This window comes from Simochromis diagramma, unplaced genomic scaffold (assembly GCF_900408965.1).
Source record: "Simochromis diagramma unplaced genomic scaffold, fSimDia1.1 OVJJ01000216.1, whole genome shotgun sequence".
Classification (NCBI taxonomy): Eukaryota; Metazoa; Chordata; class Actinopteri; order Cichliformes; family Cichlidae; genus Simochromis; species Simochromis diagramma.
In genome coordinates, this window is record NW_024386883.1 from 7,692,789 (window position 1) to 7,702,410 (window position 9,622).

A 9,622-nucleotide genomic window follows, 5' to 3' on the forward strand; every position below is an offset into this window, starting at 1 on the left:
GTCTACTGTTCACTGAAGCCTCATCAGAAATGGTTTCAGTGGTAAGTGAACTGGTTCTTACATAGTGCTATAAGAAAAGATTTTAATTCAATTCAATTCAATTTTATTTATATAGCGCCAAATCACAACAAAAGTCGCCTCAAGGCGTTATGGTGTGTTGAATCAAAATTTGAAATTTGATGTCCAAATCATCAATATGTACAGAGAAAGTCAGGAGGGAATTGAGGGAATTATGAACACAGAAATGTACCATCAGATTTAGGTCCACCTAACAATCTGTAAAGCATCTGATTGGCAACAACTACATTTTTTTAACATGACTTTGATCTCAAACACTGTCCTTGCAGTAAAAGCATATCTGAATAGAAAAAAAACATAATAGAGCAATATCAGTCATAAATTGGCCTCCCCAGAGCCCAGACCTCAACATTACTGAAACGGTGTGGGATCACATGGACAGAGAACAGAACAAAAGCCAGTCAACATCCAAAGAAGAGCTTTGAATTTCCTTCAAGAAGTTCGGAAAAGAGAGTTCAGTCTGTAACAAAGAATAAAGGTGGTCGGTCCAAATATTCACTTTGAAGCTCATTAAAATTGTACAAACTCTGTTTTCCCCCTTTAAAACGGTATTTCCATGCATGTTAGCACATGTTGCAGTAATTCGTTACACCTGTTTCCAATTTTCCTGAAAATTAAATAAATAAAGGAATCAAGGGTCCCTCGAGACTCGAGACTTTTTCATAGTTCTGTACATTTCCAGACATGTTTGAAATAGTTTTTAACCTTATAACTTGCAGAATGGTGTAAAAGTAGCTAATTTTAATTATCGCATCATCTTTCTCTCTGTAAAACTCTTAAAACCCATTTTACAAACACATTAGCATTCAACGTTCAGATCTCGCGCTGCGTAACGTCCCCGTTTGGCAACTAACGGTTTTGAATTCGTTCACACGCAATTAAAAACACGCACAACACACAGAGACTCTTCCAAAATAATCGCTACAACAGTCTCACAATGGAAACCAACTCCAAAAGGATAAAAGAAGAGGCTGAAGAAGGTAGTTCTAAACACCCGTGGCTAAGTGTCAGCCCGGGTCAAGAGACCTTTCAGGATTGTCCAGTCAAAAAAGAGGGACACCAGAGCGGGATCAGCGGGCCAACTACTCCCAGAAACAAGACCAGTTTGGCCTCAGTTGAAACAGGTAAGTTACGAGAGAGAAAGTATCCACCTCCAAATGAGTATCCAAAATTATGACGGGGCTAGGTTAGAAAAGGTGGTGAACGAATGATCCCTTTTCAGGTAACAAAGGGATGTTTCAGGGTTGTGGAGTTGGTGGATATTTGAAGGAGGAACCCGACCACTTCGCCCGAACCTCGCCCACACAGGGAGATGATATTCCGGCTGTCTGTTTTACCATCCAACCTACAGAGGAAGGTATCATACGTAGTAGCTGTTAACATAGCCTGCTAAATCGTATTTGTATTAAATAAACGTGTATGCAGGAGTGTTTTCAGGACTTTTTCAATGTGATGGACCAGCACAAGGTATTGCGTGTCTTCTTATGAATAAAAAAAAATGAATAACTGTTTTAAAAAGTAGTGAAACAAGTATTTATAACTTTTAAGTGAAAGTATTACTAATACTACAAACAGTAATAATACAAGTACTAAGTAATAATACAAACTGTTTTAGTATCAGAATGTACTTGAACTATCTAAAGTAAAAGTACCACCATTTATTATACAGACCCATGTCCATGATATTGTTGGATCATAATTATTGATTCATTAATGTAAATGTCACTTTAAGTATAGTGGTAGGTAGAATCTATATTAACAACCCAACAAGGAATTAACCTCAATTATGATATACTAGGTGAAAAGTAACGGTATGTATGGAAGAATTTCAAGATCTTAACTTTTTAAGTGAAAACAGGAATCATTTATGAAATCAAAATCACAAACTCCTGGCCTTTCTGCATGTTATTACAGTATGATGCAAAAGTCTTTAGTCATCCCTCATTTTTATTATATTTTGCCAGAAAAAAGGAAATTAGGTGCAGCAATTTATTGAAACGTGCAGACATACATGGAACTACATAAGGGAAAAACTGAGTTTGTACAATTTCAGTGAGCTTAAAAGTCAATATTTGGTATGACCACCTTTATTCTGCAACACAGCCTGAACTCTCATAGCCAAGCTTTTTATATAATTTCTTTAAGTAGTCTTTGGGAATAGTTCAGGCATCTTGATGGACATCCAAAGGCCCTCTTTGGATGTTGGCTGCCTGTTTAGTTCTCTGTCAAATGATCCTACACTGCTTCAATAATACTGACATCTGGGTGCTAGTGAACATCCGAAGCGGGTGTAGGGAGGCCAGTCCATCAATTAAAGTGTTTGACTGTGTGTTTTTCTATCCAGGTATGCTTTTACTCTATTGGGAGTGTGTTTAAAGGTTAAAAAAAACATTCTAAAAATATTTATAAAAAATTCAAGAGAAAATTAACAAAAATTGCCAGTAATATAGTTACACAACGTTTATGTCTCCCACAGACATAAAGCAAATGCAGACTGGCAGAGACGCAACTGGACACATTAAACAGCCACTGAATGCTTTCATGGTGTGGACTCGCATACACCGCAAGGTCCTGCAGAAAACCATGACAAGAGGCAGTTTTAAAAACATTAGCATTCAGCTCGGGTTGGAGTGGTCCAAGCTTAGCAAGGAACAGAAGGAGCCCTACTTTCAAGTGGCTCATAAACTGAAAAACATCCATAGTCACCAATTTCCTGGTATGAAGCAAAAACCCTAGACTACATGATTGTAAACATTTATTGCAGAGTAAAAGTGGATCTGTTTTCCATTAACACTTGTCTTTGTTTCATCATGCCAGATTACGGGTATCAACGCAGAAAGAGGAAGCACAGAGAATATTTCACCCCAGTGAAACACACAGGACAGGAAGCCACACAGGACAGGGGGCAGCACCAGTCTAGTTTTCCCCCCCTTTTCCCACAAGAAAAGACAACACTGTGTTCAGTTCAGCCCATGTGCCCGGTCCCCATCATATCTTCGGCACCCGCTGTCTCCTACAAAGTGTACTATAATCCCTACTACCTACTACCTGTCCCCTATGTGTCCAGTCTGAGTTACCATATTGATTTAGCCAGGTAAAGAGAGAGCCACTTTCATGACACAGAAAACTCAGACTTTTAAGCACTACATAACTCACGAACACATTAATCTTGCGGCAATACACCAACAGCATAAACGTCACAGAGAAGTCCAATTCAGTGACACCGTTTATTGAGTTGAGAGCTCGGAGACACGTGGAAATCGTTAATCATGGCAGCAGGCCTGTCAATCAAAGCGACCATGCCGCTAACTCCTGTATCCTGAGTTATCAAAAAGTTCCCACAAATCGATCCTTAGATCATAAGCCAGTTTTTCTATGAGGCTGTAAATATGCTTTTTAATGTCGCTTAGTTGGATATTTTAACATGGCTGTCTATGGCCATCAACTTGCTTTTGGAAGCAACCCCTAGTTACCACTAAAGGAAATGCATTTTTTTGCCTTCATTTTTCAGCACTATAGGGTTTCGACTTGATTAAGTCTTATATCAGTCAGGAGTTCTTATGTCAGGCAATTTATTTATTTTTAATCAACATATTGTACATTAGTGTTACACCAAGCAGCCACAACAAAAGACGCACGGACAGATGAAGTTTGATCCCTTGCATCTGTCTGAATGTAGTTTTGACATGTAGCAACTCCCCATAGCCCAACCTGATCGAGCACCCTCACCCAAACCAGTCACCACTTTTACCATCCTAGTAAGAGACAATGGTAGTGTGTGCAAAAGCTGCTCGCAAACAAGCTGCAGTTAGTGTTACTCATCCAGACACCCCAGGACACCCAGCAGGTCCGTTATCATTGCTCTGGACAGGTCAGGGCTCTTTGGGCAATAGATGGTGCATAAATGTAATATTAGAGCTTTAACAGAATGTAAAGATTCTCATAGTTGGCAGTTACTGGACATTTTATTTCACTGTCACATTTTCTAATAATTACCTTTCCGTGTCTTTATGTATGGCTTTTCTCTATATGTCCAAATCCAAGGAGCTCCATGGAAGAAGGGAGGGCTCACCACTGGATTCACCCGCAGACAGGCCAGATTGTTCCAGCCTCCCTCAGCGGGGAAACAGCGCAGCAGCCTAACAGCACTGAGAAAGTCCTCAGTGGTTCATTCACATCAGAGAGCCACACACAGCCCAGCATCCTCACCAATCAGCAGCTGTCTTCAAACAGAAACGAGGCGAACAAATCTGAGGGGGACATCGACGTGGTTGGACTGTTCTAGGAGATGTTCAGCACACACTGGCTGATTTGCATTTGAGCAAATCAAATATACATTTTTCGCATATTAATAGTTTATTCATTTTTATTCTACTTTTTGTTTAGCTGTTGTCATGTATTTAGAGCACTCCACAACACAAAAAGAAATTGTGCTTTTTTAATTGCTACTGATGTAAACTAACAGCAGAAACACAGAATGAATGATGTTGACTGCACACATGCTTCAAACAGCAGTGTAATCTGCTGCAATTAGTAAATCAGCAATTCTTCTTGAAACATTTCATTATATACCTATTTCATTACATGAAAGCTCAATGTGCTTAACATAGAAGATAAAAAACTACAATGTCTTAAGGCATTCCAAGTAATAAAAGTAAAACCACTTTACAAAAAAATAATCTTAACAGTCACACATAAACACACAGCTGTTATAATGGACCTCAGGTCAGGCAGCTTGTTCCAAGGAATGGGACCACAATAACTGAAAGCCCTCTTGGCATACCTGGATGTGATTCTGGAAACAGTTAAAAGCTCTGCACCCAATAGCCTGAGAAGTCTAATCAGGTTATAGACAATGATCAAATTAGAGATGTTGTGAGGGGAGCCAAACCACTGAAAGCTGCTTCATGAAGTAATAGAAGTATTTTAAAGGTAATTCTACATCGAGAGCCTGTGAAGTGGCTTCAGTATTGCAGAAATATGGTAAAGTTTCTGTGTGTGTGTTTGTGTAAGGCCCACTGATGATTCGGGTGATCCTGCAAATAGAGGAATAGTCATAACCTGATTTATATATTGTTTTATATGATTTCACAGTTTTTGAAAGTGCCTTGAGGCACCGAATTCACAAAAGCATTTGCTTCAAGGTGCTCTATATTATAAGGTCAAGAACCTACAATAATACACAGAAAACCACAACAATCAGATGACCCGTCTATGAGCAAGCACTTTGCAACAGTAAGAAAGAAAAACTCCCTTCTAACAGGAAGAAACCTCCAGCAGAAGCAGGATCAAGGAGGGGCATCCATTTTTCCTGACTGGTTTGGGATGTGTAAAGAGTACTGGACCCAGAATTGACCCTTGAGGAACACCTGGTTTCATTCTGCAGCTCTAAAATTACTAATTGAAACATAAAAACTTTTACCCTTTAGGTATGACAACAACCTGTCAAGAACCTGACCAACCTTAAAGTACTATTGGTCTACATTCTACATTCTCAAGCTGCAGAAGCAAAACACAGAAACAATCGAGGAGTTGAAAATCCTCATCCTCGAGAAAAAGGTGCTCGTGGAAAAGCAGCTGGAGAAAAAGAAAAAACGCTTCCGCTTCTTCTGGAGGAAGAACACTCCTTCTTTCACTACTGCCGATGCCATCTCTTCTTCCCCCACCTCTGTTCCAGCTTAATTTTCCAACTTTACGCTCTTCTTTACATCCCCCCACCCCCACCTTTTCTTTTTTATTAATAATTGAACAATAAAAACAATTGGCTGCTAATTAAATGTGTCAAATCAATGTCTTTATTCAAGAATACAAGAAATGTGTGCGTGTTTGTGTGTGTGCATAATATGCATACTTTACGTGTTGGATCCAAATCCCACAAGGAATTAAATAAAACAAGAAGACAAACAAAAACAAATATTTCTCTCCCTTCCCAGGTCAGGAATCAGGATGAGGAAGAAATTAGGTCAGATCAGTGCAGGATTTTGCACTACTGACATAAAGTTTCTGCTGATTAAAAAAAAGTATGTCGATATTTCTGAAATACATTTGCAAACAAATAACTTTGACAACTTATGTTTTTTCATAAAAGAAAAAAGAAAAATCAGAGAGCAGAGCTGGTAAAACAGCTTAGCTCCGCAGGTTACAGGAGATCAGATGCCAAATACTTTTCATGACAGTCTTCGTTATTGCATAAATCTCCCCTTTTATCATTGATCAGTAAATCACTGCATATAAATTCATCTAACCATTATAATTTCATGAGTAAAGATTCTCAGATGATTGAATGGCGGTTTTAGTAAATGTTGAACTTTATTGTGATTTCTATTTTTAGAATCAATAGCACACATTTTGATTTAGTTTTGCAAGCTGCTGATTTCACACAGATCCACTGCCCAAACGTGCCTTTGAGTTTTTCATCATTTAACAAGAACAGGCTCAGGCAATCATTGTGTAATTAGGCTTAGCATATGTGACAGTACATGGCACAAAATAAACAAGATGTTTCCATGTAACTAAATCCAGATTTTAGTCCCAATTTTTGTTGACTATAATGAAAATATATACTCTTTAGTATTACATTTGCTTCTGTACTTGGGGTCATTATCCTGTTGCATGGCCTAATTTAGGAGAAGCTTTAGCTGTTGGACAAACAGCCTCACATTTGACTCTAGAAAACTTTGTCATGCAGAGGAGTTTGTCAGCTGCAAGGTGACTATCTCTTGTGGCTGCAGAACAAGCACTTTTTGAAAAAATCACCACCCTTGAACCAGCATAGTTGACAGTTGGTTTGAGGTGTTTGATTCTTGCTGAAGGTACTGCTGTGTATTATGGCCAAACCTCCACTTTGGTCTCAGATGCAGCTCTTGGGTATAGTGCAGTTTCTCTGAGCACTGAACGATTTTTGGGGTGGATCTGAATGCTGCAGACTAGCAGACTTGCTGTTTGCTAGTCGGGGCAGGGGCCTTCTGGTCGGGGTCTGGGATGCTGGGCCTCCCGGGTGCTGCAGGACTGTTTGTCTCTTCCCCAGGGAAAAGGATAACATCTCCTGGGGTATAGAGTATGTGTGGGGAGTGTGAGTACAGTGTCCATTTCTGTTTGTCTCCATGTTGGGTGAGTGTCGAGTATTTATATATGTGTGCATGAGTGTGGGAATGCATGTTTGTGTATGTGTGTGTCTGTGTCAGGTCGGGTCTTAGACGATCTGGGAACATCTCAGGTGCCCTCAGACGTCGGTGCATTGGTGGTTCTTGCTGTCCAGGACTGGGCTCTCAGGTATGTACCGGTTCACTACCGGTGCCTGCTTGGCAGGGGCTGGGGCTTGTGGCTCAGTTGAGTCCCTTCTGGGGGGGGGGGGGGTTCTCGGACCTCAGGCCTCAGTCTGCTCTGGCTGCTGGCGGAGCCCACGGACACGTCACTGCAGCTCCCTGTGGCTTCTGCACCGTGCCTGCTTGGTGACCCCACATCTCAGGCTCTCCTCAGCTCTTTCCGGGAGGGTGGCACAGCTGCCCCTCCGATGGTCCTCCTTGGGCTCTCGCGCTCTGGGGGCTTCTGGATGTCTGGGGCCTGAGGGGCAGGGCTATGGCTCCCCACAACCTCTAGCAGAAATTCACATGGAGAAACCTTTGGAATACAAGCGCACTCATCTACACAGGTGTGCACACAGGTGTACACACGGGTGATCACAGACACAAACTATATCTTTCTTGGCTGCTACCTCAAAGCACATCGTGCGCTGTCGGTCTTGCGTGCTGCAAAATAACATTCACTATTTAGTATTTATTGTTACTTACACTTGTCTAGGTTATTGCTGTGGTCTCCATATTGTTTTGCTCTCTTTTTGCTTGTTTTCTTCTTTTTTCTCTTCTCGCACTGTCCCTCATCCTCTCTGTTTTTCTTTCCCTCCCTTTCTTTCTCCCTTTCCCATCCCCCAGTCATGTCTGTCCAGTCTGTAATAAATAAAATAAATAATAAATAAATAATAATAACAAAGGTCAATCAAGTTACCATAATGATCCACTTGGTAAAATTAATTCATTGGGCATCTTTCTTGGCCTTCAGACAATAATTCTGATTGCTAAAGTACCAAACTATTATCTTGCCTCCCAGTATCGATCAATTTGGATCTGGCTACATGCAGAGAGGAGTGAGGTTCGATGGGTTCCAATAGAACAACATGAGGTGACCCATACTATTAAAAGATGTTCTATTTTTAGGTACAAAAAAATGTCTATCCAAGCTCACAAACAATTTGATAATATTAAACACCTTCTGTGCCTGGCACGAATCCCACTCACTTCTGAAAATAAATATCTCTTTTCTTAGAAGGACACCCCTATGGGGCAACCCTGATCTCTCTCATCATATTGCTGACCCAATATTGCGGGGATGGAAGGACAGAAATATTCGAACTGTTGCTGACTTATACAATAATGATACATTTATTGACTTTCAACAACTAAAGGAAAAATTCAAACTCCCAGGACAAAGTTTCTTCAAATTCCTACAAATAAGAGATTGGGTCAAAGAGAAATCCAAAGGGTTATTCCCCGAGATACCAAAAGAAACTCCTCTTGAAACACATCTTTGCACCAAACCATGGAAGTCAATAAAAGGAATAGCATCTTCTATATATGCAATTACCAATGAAAAGTTATCTGACCATAATAAAGCGTCGATAAAAAGAAAATGGGAGACAGACCTGGGCCATGTCTATGAAGAGGTAGAATGGCACCATTTATTGGAACAGGCACAGACCATGTTAATTTCTACAAAACACAGGCAAATGCAATTTAATATATTTCATAGGATATATAACACCCCTTATAGGTTACATAAAATTGATAATAATTATTCCCCCAAATGTTTGAGATGTAAGGTGACAGATGGTGATCTCCTGCACATGCTGTGGAATTGCCCAGTGATAGAAGAGTTCTGGAGACGGGCCATTGAAATAATCTCAAGGGTAATGGGGATCCAAATCGAACTGGACCCAAAACTATGGACTCTAGGTGACACAGGTTCTATTAATGTGAATTATCATAAGAAATGTTTTATTTTACTTGTGAGTACTGCAGTGAAAAAATGTATTCTGCTACATTGGAAATCTGAAAATTCTCCAACATTGAGACACTGCACCAAGCACTATTGATCTTCGGGTCAGGTTGATAACTTTAGTCAGAGCTGTTTCTGGCTCTGAAACCTGATTGGCACTTTTTAATACTGTGAGATGAAAGGTCTTCATTCAGTTATTTCTTAAAATATATATATATATATATATATATATATATATATATATATATATATATATATATATATATATATATATATATTGCTGAGCAAATAATGATTAGAAATAGGCTGATAATTATTAATTACCAATGGATCCGCAGAATGATAATAGCACATGTGAGAGAAACAGGGAAAATCGTTGGCCGTAAAAAGATGTTGATAATATTTACTAGTGATTTTAAGATGATATCATGCACTTTTAGGTTTGTGACTACATTTCAGAATGAAGGCCTTCCAGTAAGCGCAGGGCGTTTCC

The 9,622-nt window shown here is 39.7% G+C and overlaps 1 protein-coding gene across 3 annotated transcripts; it reads left to right on the top strand.

Annotated features, from left to right (window-relative positions):
• Positions 1-781: 781 nt before the first annotated feature.
• On the top strand, positions 782-4,705 carry LOC120733709 (transcription factor SOX-30-like). Of its 3 annotated transcripts, none has more exons than XM_040032054.1 (5): positions 799-1,202; positions 1,301-1,435; positions 2,555-2,794; positions 2,896-3,100; positions 4,123-4,663. In XM_040032054.1, the coding sequence occupies exons 1-5, from the start codon at positions 1,016-1,018 to the stop codon at positions 4,361-4,363; spliced, it is 1,008 nt and encodes a 335-aa protein (XP_039887988.1). In that variant the 5' UTR covers positions 799-1,015; the 3' UTR covers positions 4,364-4,663. The 3 variants fall into 3 exon arrangements, with proteins under 3 accessions (XP_039887989.1, XP_039887988.1, XP_039887987.1); XM_040032053.1 differs by having other exon boundaries at positions 802-1,202; positions 2,896-3,172; positions 4,123-4,656; XM_040032055.1 differs by lacking the exon at positions 2,555-2,794 and having other exon boundaries at positions 782-1,202; positions 2,896-3,172; positions 4,123-4,705.
• The last annotated feature ends 4,917 nt before the right edge of the window (positions 4,706-9,622 follow it).